General features: G+C 33.7%; 1 protein-coding gene across 2 annotated transcripts in view; it reads left to right on the top strand.

Annotated features, from left to right (window-relative positions):
* Positions 1–19621, top strand: part of CSMD3 (CUB and Sushi multiple domains 3) — a 1213340-nt gene that overhangs the window by 732456 nt on the left and 461263 nt on the right. For both annotated transcript variants that reach the window (XM_030795533.1, XM_003256134.3), the window contains 3 exons: positions 10234–10416; positions 14858–15184; positions 17941–18135. In XM_030795533.1, coding sequence (XP_030651393.1) covers positions 10234–10416; positions 14858–15184; positions 17941–18135 — 705 coding nt within the window. The remainder of the gene's footprint in view (positions 1–10233; positions 10417–14857; positions 15185–17940; positions 18136–19621) is intronic.

The raw sequence follows: 19621 nt of genomic DNA, 5'->3' as shown, positions 1-19621 counted from the left end.
TGACCTCAGGTAATCCACCTTCCTTGGCCTCCCAAAGTGCTGGGATTACAGCCATGAGCCACCATGCCCAGCCGACTCTACCTTTTGATAGAAGCATCAAAGAATTTGCAGACTTGTTTTAAAACCACTACGGAATGATTTGAGAACAAGTTGCAAACATAATAGCTCATCATTCCCAAATATTCAGTTTGAATTGCACCAAAACAAAAAACTCCTTTATGTAACCACAAAACAACCATACAAATCAGAAAATCAACATTAATAAAACACTTCCAAACAAATTAAACCCCTTCCAAATTTCACTAACTACACACACGCACGCGTGCACACACACACAAACACACACACGTATGCTTTTTGTTTCTTCTCCAGGATTCAACCCAAGAACCTGCACTGCATCGTTGTCATGTCTCTTTCATTTTCTTCAATCTGGATGAGTTCCTCAGTGTTTCCCTGTCATGACCTTGATAGCTCTAAAGAGTACAAGCCTTTTATTTTGTGATATATCCCTCAATCTGGGTCCATACAATCTTTTCCCATATCCAGGCATAGGCCACACATTCTTGACAGGGGTACCACAAAAATGATGCATGTCCTCTCAGGACATCACACCAGGAGGCAAACAACGTCAATATATCTGAATATACGCCCTATGTGATCATTAGTCACCTAGTAAAATTGATGTCTTCCAGGATTTTTCATGAGAACATCACCAATTTCACCTTTGTGATTTATATGTGTTTCACAGAGAGGTAATATCTTATTTTTTATCAAACTTCCAGCCAAAAGTCCACAACCACTGTGATGGTTGCCAAATGTTAGTTTTCTCTTTTTTTCCTCACTTATTCTGTATTTATTAACTGTCCCTCTGTGTCCGGAATTGGTTCCTTCCGGTGGGTTCTTGGTCTCGCTGACTTCAAGAATGAAGCCACGGACCCTCGCAGTGAATGTTACAGTTCTTAAAGATGGTGTGTCTGGAGTTTGTTCCTTCAGCTGTTCAGATGTGTCCAGAGTTTCTTCCTTCCGGTGGGTTCGTGGTCTTGCTGACTTGAGGAGTGAAGCCACAGACCTTCGCAGTGAGAGTTATAGCTCTTAAAGGTAGTGTGGACCCAAAGAGTGAGCAGCAGCAAGATTTATTATGAAGGGAGAAAGAACAAAGCTTCCACAGCGTGGAAGAGGACCTGAGTACATTGCCGCTGCTGGCTTGGGTGGCCAGCATTTATTCCCTTATTTGGCCCCACCCACATCCTGCTGATTGGTCCATTTTACTGAGTGCTGATCAGTCCATTTTATAGAGTGCTGATTGGTCCGTTTTTACAGAGTGCTGATTGGTCTGTTTTTACAGAGTGCTGATTGGTGCATTTACAAACCTTTAGACACAGAGTGCTGATTGGTGCGTTTTACAAAGTGCTGATTGGTGCATTTACAAACCTTTAGCTAGACACAGAGCACTGATTGGTGCATTTACAATCCTTTAGCTAGACAGAAAAGTTCTCCAAGTCCCCACCCAACCCAGAAGCCCAGCCGGCTTCACCTTTTACCTCTTTATGGAGAAAATGTTTTCCCTTCTGTCCCATTTATTTATTTATATCAGTATGGATGAATGCATTTAAATTTTATTCAATGTGTTGTACTCTGCCATTATCTTTGTTTGATGGTTAAATTGCACCAGAATAGCCAGTGGAGCTTCTTCAAGCTGGCCTCTATGTCCTTTTGATATGTCCCCACCATCATTCTTTAAGTACACCCCACTTTTTTTGGCACAACAAGGTATTCCAGCTTCATCTTAACTTTTTCCTTGTCCATCCCCTAAAATCAGCCTCCCTGGTTCCCTTTAGTGAAGAATGGTGTGTAGAAACCAACATCTGGGTACTCAATATACTTGTTTCTATAGAGCTTTATCACTTTTAGGACTCTCAGTGGATGCAGCTAGAAAATATGTGCACATATATGTGTACATATGTGTGTATGCATGACATATATATGTATATACACCCATTCGTATCTAATTATATTCATATTTTAAACTTGAGTTCACACCATTTTTTAACATTTCAGTTTAACCCCTTAGGGTTCTTTGTAGTCTTTTCTGTTTCTACATTTGTAAATGCTCTTTTTGATAGTAAGAAGTCTGTCTGCCCTTATCTTCAATATTTCTGATTCTCACCCTTCTTCACATATACTTGACCTCCCAACCTTACTGGCTGCCTTTTTAGCCTCACTTCTACTTCTGTGGCCCTCATCCATAATACCACCTACTTGACCCTACTATCTTCTCAACCTCTGGTGCCACTGCCACTGCCACCTAACTCTACCCATTCCACTTTGAAAGAAAAGGGAAGAAAAAGGCTTTATACCTTTTCTGATACTGCCCTCTCTATTCAGGATACTTTTTCCTTCTTTTGTCTTTCTTAGTCTACTCAGTGAGTTAACTCTGAAAATAGCTTTAGGGTTACCTCTTCTGTGCAGTCTTTACCTCTTTTCCAACCTCCAACTCCAAGGAGACTTAGCTAATACCTCCTTTGTGCCTTCGGTTAAGGACAAGGACTACATTTTATTTGTCTTTATATCCTTAGTACCTTATTTTATTTTATTATACTTTAAGTTCTAGGGTACATGTGCACAACGTTTGTTACATATATATACATGTGCCATGTTGGTGTGCTGCACCCATTAACTCGTCATTTGCATTAGGTATATCACTTAATGTTATCCCTCCCCCCTGCCCCCACCCTACAACAGGCCCTGGTGTGTGATGTTCCCCTTCCTGTGTCCAAGTGTTCTCATTGTTCAATTCCCACCTATGAGTGAGAACATGTGGTGTTTGGTTTTTTATCCTTGTGATACTTTGCTGAGAATGATGCAAACATCCATGTCCCTACAAAGATCCATGTCCCTACAAAGGACATGAACTCATCCTTTTTTATGGCTGCATAGTATTCCATGGTGTATATGTACCATATTTTCTTAATCCAGTCTATTGTTGATGGACATTTGGGTTGATTCCAAGTTTTTGCTATTGTGAATAGTGCTGCAATAAACATACGTGGGCATGTGTCTTTATAGCAGCATGATTTTTAATCCTTTGGGTATATACCCAGTAATGGGATGGCTGGGTCAAATGGTATTTCTAGTTCTAGATCCGTGAGGAATTGCCACACTATCTTCCACAATGGTTGAACTAGTTTACAGTCCCATCAACAGTGTAAAAGTGTTCCTATTTCTCCACATCCTCTCCAGCACCTGTTGTTTCCTGACTTTTTAATGATCCCAATTCTAACTGGTGTGGGATGGTATCTCGTTGTGGTTTTGATTTGCATTTCTCTGATGGCCAGTGATGATGAGCATTTTTTTCATGTGTTTGTTGGCTGCATAAATGTCTTCTTTTGAGAAGTGTCTGTTCATATGCTTTGCCCACTTTGTGATGGGGTTGTTTTTTTCTTGTAAATTTGTTTGAGTTCTTTGTAGATTCTGGATATTAGCCCTTTGTCAGATGAGTAGATTGCAAAAATGTTCTCCCATTCTGTAGGTTGCCTTTTCACTCTGATGGTAGTTTCTTTTGCTGTGCAGAAGCTCTTTAGTTTCATTAGATCCCATTTGTCAATTTTGGCTTTTGTTGCCATTGCTTTTGGTGTTTTAGTCATGAAGTCCTTACCCTTGCCTATGTCCTGAATAGTATTGCCTAGGTTTTCTTCTAGGGTTTTTACGGTTTTAGGTCTAACATTTAAGTCTTCAATCCATCTTGAATTAATTTTTGTATGAGGTGTAAGGAGGGGATCCAGCTTCAGCTTTCTACATATGGCTAGCCAGTTTTCCCAGCACCATTTATTAAATAGGGAATCCTTTCCCCATTTCTTGTTATTTTCAGGTTTGTCAAAGATCAGATGGTTGTAGATGTGTGGTATTATTTCTGAGGGCTCTGTTCTATTCTATTGGTCTATATATCTGTTTTGGTACCAGTACCATGCTGTTTTGGTTACTGTAGCCTTGTAGTATAGTTCAAAGTCAGGTAGCATGATGCCTCCAGCTTTGTTCTTTTGGCTTAGGATTGTATTGGCAATGCAGGCTCTTTTTTGGTTCCATATGAACTTTAAAGTAGTTTTTTCAAATTCTGTGAAGAAAGTCATTGGTAGCTTGATGAGGGAGGATGGCATTGAATCTATAAATTACCTTGGGCAGTATAGCCATTTTCACAATACTGATTCTTCATATCCATGAGCATGGAATGTTCTTCCATTTGTTTGTGTCCTCTTTTATTTCATTGAGCAGTGGTTTGTAGTTCTCCTTGAAGAGGTCCTTTACATCCCTTGTAAGTTGGATTCTTAGGTATTTTATTCTGTTTGAAGCAATTGTGAATGGGAGTTCACTCATGATTTGGCTCTCTGTCTGTTATTGGTGTATAAGAATGCTTGTGATTTTTGCACATTGATTTTGTATCCTGAGACTTTGCTGAAATTGCTTACCAGCTTAAGGAGATTTTGGGCTGAGACAATGGGGTTTTCTAAATATGCAATTATGTCATCTGCAAACAGGGAGAATTTGACTTCCTCTTTTCCTAATTGAATATCCTTTATTTCCTTCTCCTGCCTGATTGCCCTGGCCAGAACTTCCAACACTATGTTGAATAGGAGTGATGAGAGAGGGCATCCCTGTCTTGTGCCAGTTTTCAAAGGGAATACTTCCAGTTTTTGCCCATTCAGTATGATATTGGCTGTGGGTTTTTCATAGATAGCTCTTATTATTTTTAGATATGTCCCATCAATACCTAATTTATTGAGAGTTTTTAGCATGAAGCGTTGTTGAATTTTGTCAAAGGCCTTTTCTGCATCTATTGAGATAATCATGTGATTTTTGTCTTTGGTTCTGTTTATATGCTGGATTGCATTTATTGATCTGCATATGTTGAAGCAGCCTTGCAGGGATGTTCAAAAGTATCTCTAAAACATATTGTTTGGTTAAAAAGGAGAAAGAAAATAATATTGACAGTACAATAAAAGTTAAAGTATGATATACGTAAAACAATACTGCATAGTTTTTGTGAAGATAATTTTTAGGTTTCTATAATGTTACATATTAGATATGTCTGTGTGGAATTATACATCTTGAAAAAAGAACTGGAAAGATACACATTAAATTGGTGCTAGTGGATAACAGAGGAGCTAGGAATGTGTTGATATTTGAGTGTCAGGAGAGACTTAGCGTTTGCTAAGACCATTGGAAAAGCACAGTATTAGGGTGGAAGTGACCCAATTTTCCAGGTTCTGTCTGTCACGGCTTCCCTTGGCTAGGAAAGGAAAATTCCTGATCCCTTGTGCTTCCTGGGTGAGGCAATGCCTCGCCCTGCTTCAGCTCACACTCGGTGGGGTGGGCTGCACCCACTGTCTGACAAGCCCCAGTGAGATGAACCTGGTACCTCAGTTGGAAATGCAGAAATCACCCGTCTTCTGCTTTGCTCACACTGGGAGCTGTAGACTGGAACTGTTCCTATTTGGCCATCCTTACTTTATTTTTTTATAAATATTAGAAACTAAGTAAAGGTTTTATTAATGAATAACTAGTGAATGAAAAGTCCTCCACAATAGCATGATGATTAAGACTTTATACAAATCTCAATTTATGAGATTTGGGTGGAGAGACAAAGCCTAACCATATCACTGCTGCATAGGAAAAAAACCCAAAAGCAATGGTACATACTAGGTGCATGTTTACTTTACTTCCTGTGTATTGTCTCCGGTCTATGTTAGAGAGTATTTACAGCTTCATTAAATTTAAAATATATTCTTAATTTTAAAGAATGTTGTATTAATGGAGCAAAGAAAAAAATATGGTTTCAAATAGATTAACACTCACTCTCAACACTAACCCAAAGATAATAGAGAGTGTATTTAAAAATATAATAATGACTAAGAATGAAAAGAGAACGTTTACAATTGTTTTGAGGCTGTAGGGTATTCCTAAGCTAAATAAGTGTAAATAAACATATAAATAAATGTTTGTTATCATTGTTTTTTCTTGCCCAAACACAAGTTTTGTTCTCCCCTAACTACTTCTTCCTGTGCCTTTTCATCATAGGCATAACAGCCATTATGATTCACTGTATAAATTTTCAAATATGCTGCAGTAAAATAAAGTTCACTCTGCTACTCTCTAAATACACTTCTCATTAAATCCAAGGAAACAGAGTTAAAAGAGCAATAAGAAAATATTTTAAAATAATTGGAATAGATACCTTCACAAAATTAATGGGGGATGTTGTATTTATGAAAAAAATAACAGAAGACTATGAAGCAAGAAGAAATAACAATCATGAAAGTCATTAAATATTTAGGAAATGAAAACATAATTTTTCAATATTTAAGGTAATTTGTAATTAAATAAAACTAAACAGTGAATTCGTAAATTGAAATTTATAATATATAAATATATAAATGTGTGTGTGTATGTGTATTATATACATGTGGAATTATTGAATTCTTCTAGAATGCAAAATAGAGAATCTTTAAAAATGAGAAGTTGAAAGTTTGAGCAACATGAGAGCTAAATTCCTGATTTTCAACATTCAATATGAACAAGTTTCAGAAAGATGAGGACATATAATGAACAACATTTTAAAGGAAATAATGGTAACAATTTCCTAGAACTGAAAAAAAAGTTACAAGGTATTTGACAGAAGTAATCTATTGAGCACCTAGTAGAAAAAATAGATTTAAAAATGAGTATATTTAAAAATAGCAAGTCTGAAAAGGAATCCTAGCTCTTAAAAGAATGGAAGAGAAGGGGCAGATTAATTATGAAAGAATTAAAATCAATTTGGTATCATATTTCTTATCAGGAATGGTGGATGGATAAAAGACTAGAGGAAAACATCTTTAAATGCTGAGGGCAAATAATTTTGAATTAAAATTTTATATCTTACCCCCTATTATTCAATAGTGAGGCAAAATAAAGACATTTTCCGATGAAGAAGGACCTGTTCTTTCAATAACAGAAATAATTTTTAGAAGAAGGTATAAGAGTAATAAACTGTGAACCTAGCAATAGTGTCACCCCCAGTCACCTAGCACTTTAACACACCTATTTCCTGTTTAATCTTTTCTTTTTCTGTACTGTATATCACATTCTAAAATAAGACATTATTTGTTTATTATTTATAGTTTGCAAATGTCCAATGGAATACATGCATTCAGGGAGCAGAACTCCTTGTCTGTTTATTGATTGGTGTATCTTAGATACCTGGAACAGCATCTGACACATGTAAATACAGTAGTCCCCCCTTGTTCATAAGGATATGATTCAGTAGCCCCAATGGGTGCTTTAAACCACAGATAGTCCTGAACTTTATACAGGCTATGTTATTTTCTCTCGATAGATAGATGATAGATAGATAGATAGATAGATAGATTAATTTGTAAATTAGACACAGAAAGAGATTGATAACAATAACTAAAAATAGAATAGAACAATTATAATAATATACTGTCATAAAAGTTATGTGAATGTGCTGTCTCTCTCAAAATAATTTACTGTACTATACTTACTTATTTTTGGACCACAGTTGATCTCAGGTAACTGACACCATAGAAAGCAAAATGCAGATAAAGAGGAATTAGTGTATAAGATGATCAACTGTTTGTTGCATAAATTAAATAACTGAATGATGCTTTAAAGTATGTGAAATGAATTTGATTCAACTATTAACAAATGTTGTCAAATGCACACTTGGAACTTTAACAGGCTTATTCAAGAAGTTGTTGGAGCCAGTAGACATTGAAGGCATAAATAATTTCAATTTGATTAATATAACAAATTGAACTGAATATATTTCACTTACTTATCTACTGCGAGACCTCGATATACATATACTGAATACTAAAGAAACAACATTAGAAAGCAACAACAAAATGATAGACCAACCCATAAATTTTAAGACACTCAGAAATTATTTATGAGTTACAAAGTAAACCAAAACATAATCTACAAACTTTTCACAAGTGAACAATAAAATCCCTCCATATCAATTTAGAGCTAAATTTGTTTTATTTTTTAATAAATAAGAAAGGCTGAAAATACACTAAAAAAAGGTTCTAAGATTTCGACTCAGGAAAACAGAAAAAAGAACAGCAATATAATCCAAAAGAAAACTGAAGATGGAATCCAAAAATATATATAAAAAAAAAGATGTTTAAATTAAAATAAAAGCAATAGAATTTGCCGGGAGCAGTGGCTCACACCTGTAATTCCAGCACTTTGGGAGACCAAGGAGGGCGAATGACTTGAGGTCAGGAGTTTGAGACCAGCCTGGACAATATGGTGAAACCCCTTCTGTACTAAAAATATAAAAACCAGTTGGGCATGGTGGCATGAGCGCCTGTAGTCCCAGCTACCCAGGAGGCTGAGGCAGGAGAATCTCTTGAACCTGGGAGGCAGAGGTTACAATGAGCCAAGATCACGCCACTGCACTTCAGCCTGGGTGACAGAGTAAGAGACTCTGTCTCAAAAAAAAAAAAAATAATAATTATCAACAGCAAACACTGGTTCTTTAAGCCACCTAATAAATTTGACAACCTTTTGTAAATATGAAGAAAGAAAACCAGAAAGTAAACACTAATAGCATTAGAAATCAGAAATAATTATGGCATATTTATAAAGAAGATATTAAAAAATCTTGTAACACAATTCTGTTACAACTAAACTATCAGCAAACCTTGAAAAATTTCACTTCTCTAATGTTTATAAGTTGCCAATGTTGGTCCAAAACCCTCTCCAAGAAACAAGCAAAAGAAAAAACAAACAACAACATAAAACATTTAAATAGGAAAATAACCTTAGAAGAAAAAAAATGGTAGTCAGATGGCTACCAAACTCATCCATGCAAGAATCCAATTTTTTTCTTGTACAAATTAACCTAAAGACTAGTAAAATGTGGAAAATTACTAACATCTTCCCTTTGTATTAAAACTAGGTACGAAAAGCAGAAGAAAAGTTATAGACCAATGTCCCTGATAGATAAAGAAGTCTAAGAAAATATAAAATCAAATCCAGTTTTTTAAAGAAATCATTAAATGCATATATGATTTCTGCTAAGGATACAAGGATGTTCAAAAGTATCTCTAAAACATATTGTTTGGTTAAAAAGGAGAAAGAAAATAATATTGACAGTATAATAAAAGTTAAGGTATGATATACATAAAACAATACTGCATAGTTTTTGTGAAGATAATTTTTAGGTTTCTATAATGTTACATATTAGATACGTCTGTGTGGAATTATACATCTTGAAAAAAGAACTGGAAAGATACACATTAAATTGGTGCTAGTGGATAACAGAGGAGCTAGGAATGTGTCGATGTTTGAGTGTCAGGAGAGACTATAACTTTATCTTAAAGTTACATTTTTTAAATTTGTATTTTTTTTACTATTGTTTGTTTGAAGACAACTGTATTACTAAGATTTTATGTGACTCTTAAGCCAAATCAACCACCACAATAATTTACTGCTAACATTCATATTTAAACAGTGATGATCCCAGATATTTGAAGTTTCTTTGGATACACCTCAAAGGTTGTTTTAATGGTGTTAAAATATTTTTTCAATCTCTTTCCATTCATCCAAGAAACATTTATTAAGGAACATAGCTGAGTAATTTGGAATTCAAAACTGATTGCTCCCTTTGAGAAGATTTTTTTTTGGGGGGGGGTCTAGTTGGGAAAATAATTCAACCAACAAGTACCAGATTGAGGAACAGATCCTAGGTGAGAGGTATTCATTGATTTCTGCAGGAGTATACACACAGAGAATGTTCCCTCATGTCCTGGTCATGATTCAGGGATTTACCGTATCCTGTAGAAATGACAAGAATAAGAAAAGTCTTTGGGATTTGAGGGAAATATACATTTATGTCTACGTGTGTGTACATTTATGTATATATGTAGTACAGAGAGGAAATCTGAGATCTTATCATAATTTTTCTGTTAAGTACGTGGCCTCTGGCACCTCATTAGCTCTGATAACCTCAGATTCTTCATCTACAAAAAGAAAGAAATATACTAATTGTTCTCTAAAGATCATTTTGTCGTGCCTTTAAGAATGGCAAAAAAAAAAAGATTGGAGAATATGTTTATTTTTTGTTCTGAAATATCTCCACAACAAAGAGCATATATTTACCTAACTTGTATTATGGGTATCATATGCCTGCAACCCTTGGAAGGTGACTTTTATCTTCTATTTTTCCAGAAATTGAGAAAGAAAGTTGTGGTGATCCTGGTACACCCTTATATGGAATTAGAGAAGGCGATGGATTTTCTAATCGTGATGTTTTAAGGTTTGAATGCCAGTTTGGGTTTGAATTAATTGGAGAGAAATCCATTGTTTGTCAAGAGAATAACCAATGGTCTGCAAACATACCCATCTGTATCTGTGAGTACCAAATGCTTTGCTTCCAGACAGCATATGTTACCCTGTCCTTGCATATAATTACTTTTGTAATTAATTGCAAAGAGCTGCAACCGTGTAATTATTTTTGGATGAGTAGCACTTTGTGATACTATCTTTAACAAGTGTGCTTATGCCAAATTATAAATTTTATTACAGATTTAAATAAAGTTAACATAGTTCACTTGGTAATGGCAAAATATATATTACATGTGTTCTTACAACATTTTATTTCATGGCATTTTATACTTTCTTTTTCTTTTTTTTTTTTTTGAGACGGAGTCTCGCTCTGTTGCCCAGGCTGGAGTGCAGTGGCGCGATCTCGGCTCACTGCAAGCTCCGCCTCCCGGGTTCACGCCATTCTCCTGCCTCAGCCTCCCAAGTAGCTGGGACTACAGGCAGCCGCCACTACGCCTGGCTAATTTTTTGTATTTTTTAGTAGAGACGAGGTTTCACCGTGTTAGCCAGGATGGTCTCGATCTCCTGACCTCGTGATTCGCCTGCCTCGGCCTCCCAAAGTGCTAGGATTACAGGTGTGAGCCACCGCGCCCGGCCTGGCATTTTCTACTTTCTAGATAGCATACTTCTTATGGAAATTATACATCTGAATGAATTCTAGTAGACTCATTTATTTTAATAAGATAGTATATGTTTATTTGCAATAAAAAACATTAAAATATTTAAAGTTTATATTGTATGTATAATGCACTAACTTATTTTTGCTTCTAGATGTTAACACTAATGCATGAGGTGCCATTTTTTTATATTGCATAGAATACAATTCATTAACATTAATGGTATACAGTATGCTTGGATTAAAATAATGTATTCAAATACATTAAGATATTGTAGTTTAACTACAGCAAAAGTATAATTTGTATTGCCTATTCAGGCACTCGGTGTGCTCAATTAAATGCTGTCTTCAATATGTTAAAATGAAGTGGATATTTTTAGAATCTGGCAGAAATTTCCCTAATAACAATATATTGTGTTTGCTCTTCAGGAAGTCTAGAAGAGGAAAAGTGCATACGTCCCCTTCACAGTCCCCTTTTGTTTTAGTTCTTATCTTTAACCAAGATTACTTGGTGAAGTTCTTGTAAGAGAAGAAAATATATTAGGAGGATCGGATTTGATTTACTAAAGCTTAGTAATACTTCAAAATACATTTGTTGAAAATTCTTAATTCTAGGTGTTCTTCTAGGAGGACAACGTTGGCTTAATACTGGAGAATCCATTAGTGTAATATATCACATCAAAAATAAAAATATTTTAAGAGCATTTTAATAGATTCCAAAATGCATTTAGTGAAAATACTGAAAATTTTGCTGACTAAAGCCAATTTTTAAAACATTCTTGAATACTAGAAAACATTTTTTACTATTTTAAAATTAAGTCTAATATCCTGATATATGATAAAAATGTAGCGATTAATAATGTTTTATATACCAGTAATAACTAACTTGGAAATACATTTAAAAGAGAATACATTCGGAAAATACAATTATAAAATACATATAAATAATCCTCACATATTTCAAATACTCATACAAAAAATTATAAAACTTTACAAGAAAATAAAATTTTATGAGAATGAAATACAGATAGAAGCCATGTTCCTGAATGATAAATCAATATATCAAATATATAAGTTATACAGAAATTGCTTTGCAATTTTAGTCAAAATTCTAACATAGTTTTTCTGGGAACCTGATGTACTGTATTGACATATAGCTAAGTAAAAAACAGGCAGGAGTAGATACAAGAATTTTGTAAAAGCAAAGTGCTTCTGTGGGTGCTAAAGTATCGTATTAAGTTATGAGTGTGGTACTAACAAATTGTAAAGGCAAGTTACATAAAAACCTCATCTTATACAATTAAGAATTTAAAGTATGATATAAGCATCTATCTATCTGATAAGGGCCATTAAAGTGTGTCTTTGGTTAGCTCTTGCTCCAAGTGGAGATCATTTAGATCAGGAGATGGCAAACAGATTGTGGGCCAAATCCATCCTTCTTTCCGTGTATTTTTAAGTACAGTTTTATTGGAACATAACCAAACACTTTTATTTACTGATTGTGCATGGCTGCCTTCCAGCTACAATTGCAGAATTAAATAGTTGCAAAGGAGATCGTATGGTTTGCAAAGCCAAAGCATTTATTACCTACTCCTTTTCAGAAAAAGATTTCCGACCCTTAATTTAGATCAGGAGTTATAGGATCAAATCATTCCAGGATGCAGGCAGGAAAGAGTGTGAAGAGGGAATAGGAGTAAGTATGTGTGCACCCATTTTGGAAGTGGTAGGAAACTAGGGTGCCTTAACTTTTCAAGATAAGATAGAATAAAAGATGTTTTTCCCTTAAATATGAAATATGATGATTTTTCAATGTGATTTCAAATTTGTATGGGGGCAGAAGAAAAAAAAATGAAGCCAAACACGTCTGCAATCTGAATTCAATCCAATGACTGTCAGTTTGCAAGCTTTAGTTCAACTCATAAAATTATGCAGAAAATAGATTCAAAGTACAAAATATTTTTGAATGATAAAATGTTAAAAGTTATAAAGAGAGATATATCTGTTGGTAGATGCAGCTATACCTATGGTTTTATATTTGTGTAGATAGAGAAATAGATATTGGTGTAATGTCTGAATGTTAATAAAACATACGACGCTAAAGATTGTAAGAAATGCAAACAATTATTTTAATATTCAAATTAAAACAATTTATGCCAAAATACTAAAATAACAAAATAATGAGAAAGTTTATGCATATTCTAAACTAAGAGATCATAATCTTAAATGATTAGTTTATGAGCAGATAATTTTTTAAAAGAAAATAAAAATGTCTAACAAAAGTAAGAAATCTTCAACTTCTCTAGTAGAAATGCGAGTTAAGACAATGAGTTACCACTTTTCTTATCAATAGAGGAAAAGGAAAATAATCACAATATTTTATACTGATACGGGTGTTGTATTCTCCGATATTTCTGTTATTTTTCAATAACGTCAAAATAACTTTTTAAATCAGAAATTTAGCAAAATGTTTTGAGGCTTAAATTCATATCCTTTGTCATACTAAGTGCTTTTTTTGAAAATGTGTACCAAGGAAATAATGAACAAAAAAAGTTTTCTTCAAGAGTAGAGTCAGTGTTATTTATATTGCAAAAATTTTAAAATACAATTTTAAATGTCAAACACTAGAAGAACAGTTCGATTAATGTTTATATATCCATATAAATTAATGGAGTGAGAGTTTTAACTAATAAGTATAAATTTTGCTTAAAAACTCAACTTGAAAAACTCACATATTAAATATAAGGAAAACATAATTTAGTACAAAATGTAGGGAATTCAATTTTTTAAAAAATATGTAATAAAAGGCCAGGCATGGTAGCTCACGCCTGTAATCCCATTACTTTGGGAGGCCGAGGCAGGTGGATCACTTGAGGTCAGGCGTTCGAGATCAACCTGACCAATATGGCAAAACCCCATCTCTACTAAAAATAAAAAATTAGCTGGGCATAGTGGGCGTGCCTGTATTCCCAGCTACTCCGGAAGCTGAGGTGGGAGAATAGCTTGAACCCGGGAGGTGGAGGTTGCAGTGAGCCTAGATGGTGCCACTGCACTCCAGCCTGGGCAACAAAATGAGACTCCGTCTCAGAAAAAAAAAAAAAAAAAATGTAATGAAAACTTTGGAAGATAATATATCAATACTTAAACTTTGATTTCCTTTCGGTAGTATGTCATTTTCTTTTCTGTTTCTTTATTTTTCCTCTGCTTTCTAAATGTTCTATGTGAACTTTCAAATCAGATGTTTTTAAAAGTTAAACTGGAGGAGAAAGACTTCATTTTAGTGTGATGCAAGAGCTCTCATTTAGCTGTTCTTAAGGTTTTAGCCACTAATGGCTGTTATAGAAGTTAATTTATCTCCTTATTTGTGTAGTAAACTATCGGAGCATCCATTGCCACCATAGAAATGGAACTCACACATTGATAACCACCACCCTGAGTGTTTTCTGAGCTACCGGATTCTTGTTCTGTTAATATCCACATAATATTTTTTGTCTTCAATCATTTCAAGAATCTTATTGCTTTCTATAGGAACTTCTGTATATTTTTTCACTTTTTAAACACTGAAATGAACACTTTACACAGTCTAACATAAACAAGATATGTGTCAAAAAATTGCTATTATTCCAGTTATATTTTTGTGCATTATTTAAGGGTAGAGCCTTAAGTTTACCCAAAGTACTAGTTGCCTTTTTCAATATGTAAAAATGGTAACCTTTTTGTTCTGTTTTATAATTTACATAATTTAATATTATCTTATACTGCGAATTGATTATCATAATTGTAGAATATGACAAAATAAGGTGAAATATTACTTTTGAATATTTATTGTATTTCATAATCTTCCTATTTCACCAGTTCCCTGCCTGTCTAACTTTACTGCACCAATGGGAACAGTTCTTTCTCCTGATTACCCAGAAGGGTATGGAAATAATTTAAATTGCATCTGGACGATAATCTCTGATCCAGGGAGCCGGATACATCTTTCTTTCAATGACTTTGACTTGGAATCCCAGTTTGATTTCCTTGCTGTTAAAGATGGTGACTCTCCAGATTCCCCAATTCTTGGAACATTTACTGGGGCTGAGGTGCCTTCCCATCTTACTAGTAATAGTCACATACTGCGATTGGAATTTCAGGCTGACCACTCAATGTCAGGACGTGGCTTTAACATCACTTACAACAGTAAGTTTCTGTTTCTGGTTTTTTCCCATATAATATATTTCTATAAATTTGAGTTGAAAAATGATCACGTACATTGGTTCTCTTGTTTCCTAGTTAATAAAATTTGTAAAAGTTGTAAATCTCATTGAGCCAAGGATGGTCATTTCCTCCTTCATTTCCAATCACATTTTACTCCCTATTATTATTAATACATTTCCTTTTTTGAGAGGCCCAATATCAAGGAAATATGTTTCAAATATTGTTATTATATAAGCCAATATATTTATAATTGTTATATCAGCCAACATATTTATATCTTAGCATAAACTCAAACCTATTATAGATCACATACTTTGTTATTTGTGTGCAACATAAAAGAGAAATAGAGCTTCCCTTAAAGATATTCTTGCACCAATAGATATTAAACAACCAATCATGGCATAGAATTAAAATTCCAAAGAAAAAATCACATGGCTACAGTAGCATCATAGAAAAGCAAATAATTAACTTTGGATCTTAGCTTTGTTTTAGGTTTTATAACTGAGCCATAGTACTCACATTAGTAAAACCACAATGGATTGCTATAAAGAATAAATTAGATGATGTATGTGAATAATTTAGCACAGAGTACATATTACTTAGCAAAACCTTAATAAACATTAGCCATTATTGTTTAGTTGGTTTTTGAACAATTATCTTGACATCTTATGTTGTTGTGTGAGATGTTGAATATTATTTATCTGCAAAAATGTTTATAATTATAGAAAAAAGATGAATCACGTAAAAAAGAAAAAAATCTTAGTGGATTAATAACACTTACATACTAATGTTTCTGTTTGCAAATATTATACCTGAAGCCATAGAATACTAGTAATTTTATTGCTTTTCCTTGAAGCTTTTACCCTGTGTCAAATATTGACCAATTGGATGAGTTAATATTTAAGTGTCACATAATAAAAGGATTTAGTTTCCAGCTCTTTCTGTTGCTTTATAAAAAGAATTTCACACTTCACTCCCACCCTCACCTATTCAATGTTAAGCTTTGGCAGGTAGTAACAAAGTATAGTTGTATTTTCAAAGTGATACTAGTGGTGAATAGTGTCGCTGTAAATTTTAAACATGTAATTGCATATTATTAAAGTTAAATTAGTGGTGACATGTGTCATAGAAACTTGTATAAAATGACTGGTTTGAGAATTTTTAAAAAATATTTCATGTACATGTCTAAAGATAGACATGTATATGCATCTATCTATCTACAATTTTTATTTTGTCTTAAATGCATAATATTTTTAACTTTAATGTTGATAGTTTTTCAGGGTATTACGGAAATAGGTCTCCCTTTTCCTGGTTCTGTTCTATAGTAAATAATTTTATTGATAATGTGCAAATTATTTTGTTTAATGCTTACTAATGAGATTCGTTTTTTCTGAAAAAATATCTACCAGGTACTCTATATTAGAGTTACACTGCTTAATCAAAATTGAGTTTTTAAAATTACAAAATAAAATAATAATTAGAAATATGTATACATATAAAACATATTTTATGTATTCTAAAACGTACCTTAATATTCTTTTGCACTGTTTCATTTAAAATAAGGAGAACAGATAGTAAAATTATACAATTTATAACCAGCATCAAAGTGATGATTAATGAGAAAATTTAAAATAACTGCATGTACTAATGCAGTATGAATATAATAATAAGTTATAAGCATCTCATAAAATATATTTTACACATGTAGACTTTACTACTTTAAATATTCTTTCATTTATATTGTAATACATTAAAATTTTATAATACACAATTGGTCACTCAGATGAATACAGAGAAAAATTTGGATTGTTTATGTAATCTATAATCTATGAAAAATTCAAATAAACACATTTTTATTATACTCCTGCTATTTGCTGTAACTTGGCTAAATATAAACTGTGAGAGAAACAAGGTAGAATAAGATAGTGGCCCTGAGCTCAAGAACTCCTGTTCTCCTGAGAGACATGAGACAAATAATCCAAGATACAATAGGATGTTGAGAAGAAATTAAAAGCCGGTCCAGGGGATACATTTCAATCCTATCAAGCCCTATTTCTATGACATTAGGCAAATTACTTAACTTTTCCTGAGTCTAACATTACTCTTTTGAATAGGTGGCAATACTTTCCTCATCAGCTATTCTAAATATTAAATGAGATAATAACATATCGCAGTGCTTAGAACATGATAATTGCAAAGGAATTAACTCTCTTTTTCACAGATGGCAGAAAATAAATGTCATGGAAAATTATTTAAAAAGTTGTAACAGTTTCATACTAGATTGAGACATTTCACTTTAATTCTCACAGTGAGACTCACTCTCTCTATTTCCAGTTGGAAATAGAGAAAAATAAAGAAAAGTTTCCAAAGGAATATAGTCAATTGCTTTGCATTTTAATTAATTGAAATTCTGACCAGCTTATACTGAAAATATTTGCATAATCTTAGCTAGTCTCATGGTCTCCAGAAATAAGCAGAAATAATTCTGTTTTGAAATTTCATAATTTTAGAGTGTAATTCACATTTTAAAACATTCACATTTATTGCACATCACAGGCAAACAGGTAGGGTCAGAGGAGAACCTCCAAATTTAAAGTAAATAAATAAAAACACATGTAGAAATAAACACAACCTTTTAAAACATCTCTCTCTCTCTCTCTCTTTCCCAAAATATAGAAGGCTCTCTCTCTGGCTAATGTTGTTTGTTTGCGTATTTTTCTTTGCATATTATTCTAAAGCATTTGGACATAATGAATGCCCTGATCCTGGAATACCAATCAATGCACGGCGGTTTGGGGACAACTTTCAATTAGGAAGTTCAATTTCAGTTATTTGTGAAGAAGGATTTATTAAAACCCAGGGAACAGAAACAATTACATGTATTCTTATGGATGGAAAAGTAATGTGGAGTGGACCAATTCCAAAATGTGGAGGTAAGTGTAGTAGTGAGTGAGAAATATAACCTCATCATCATTATGTACAAGAAACCACAACAGGAAACACATTATCCTACCAGGACTGTCATAAGCATTATCTTAAAACATTTCTTGATATTCTATATTAAACATATCTTGTTAAGGAAATTACACTTATAATTTTTCATGTTGAAATAAATTTTTAGAAACCTTTTAGAAGCTTCCTTTTAAAAAAAGCTCTTATTAAAAGATAAAGATTAATGAATGGTAAATATTGGTCACATGTGTAAACTCTCTTTAGCATACTTCCTAGTTATAGTTTAATACACTTTATAGTTTCCATTCATTTTTTTTCTTGGTATGTTAGCTATTCATGGTACACACTAATTTTCAAAAATGTGTTAATAATGATCAATTATAATAAATACATTTAAGCTAAAACAGCCATTTATTTAAAATATATGATTTCTGAAGGCATCATTTGCTAATTTTTTTCAGTTTTTATTTTTCCAATTAAATATAGTCAACAAGGTTCAGGGCATATATGTGTGTGTGTGTGTGTGTGTGTGTGTGTGTGAGAGATATGTGTATGATCTTTGGAATTATTACTATTTTTAAACCGATTCTCACTCTGTTGCCCAGACTGGAGTGCAATGGTGCAGTCTCAACTCACTGCAACCTCTGCCTCCCAGGTTCCAACAATTCTCCTACCTCAGCCTCCCTAGTAGCTGGGATTACAGGTGATGCCACCGTGCCCAGCTAATTTTTTGTGTTTTTAGTAGAGACACAGTTTTTCCATGTTGGCCAGGCTGGTCTCAAACTCTTGATATCAAGTGATCTGTCTGCCTCGGCCTCCCAAAGTGCTGGGATTACAGGCATGAGCCACTGCTCTTGGACTATTTTTGTATATATACACTCATATAAAATCTCAAATTATGTTGGTAAGAAGGAAAGATGATCACAATTAAAAATAAAACATCAATTATATAGTATATAAATTTAGAATCTACTGAAATGAGGGGCCTTTATTCAGATTTGTCACAGAAGGAATTAATATTCTAAATTTTAATTTCTCTTTCCACTATAGTATCTAATAATACATATCTATTTTATTATAAGATATAAATGGGCTGGGCACAGTGGCTCATGCCTGTAATCCCAGCACTTTAGGAGGCCAAGGTGGGCGGATCATGAGATCAGGAGATTGAGACCATTCTGGCCAACATGATGAAACCTCATCTCTACTAAAATAAATAATAATAATAATAATAATAATAAAATTAGCCGGGTGTGGTGGCACATGCCTGTAGTCCCAGCTACTCAGGAGGCTGAGGCAGGGGAATCGCTTGAACCTGGGAGGCAAAGGTTGCAGTGAGCCGAGATCGTGCCACTGCACTCCAGCCTGGTGATAGAGCAAGACTCTGTCTTAAAAAAAAAAAGAAAAAGGAAAAAAATATACAAATGAACTTTTACTAAGAAATAGATGAACTATAACTGTATAACA

This window comes from Nomascus leucogenys, chromosome 16 (assembly GCF_006542625.1).
Source record: "Nomascus leucogenys isolate Asia chromosome 16, Asia_NLE_v1, whole genome shotgun sequence".
Classification (NCBI taxonomy): domain Eukaryota; kingdom Metazoa; phylum Chordata; class Mammalia; order Primates; family Hylobatidae; genus Nomascus; species Nomascus leucogenys.
The sequence above is the reverse complement of the archived record's forward strand: the minus strand, read 5'-3'. Positions and strand labels throughout refer to the sequence as shown.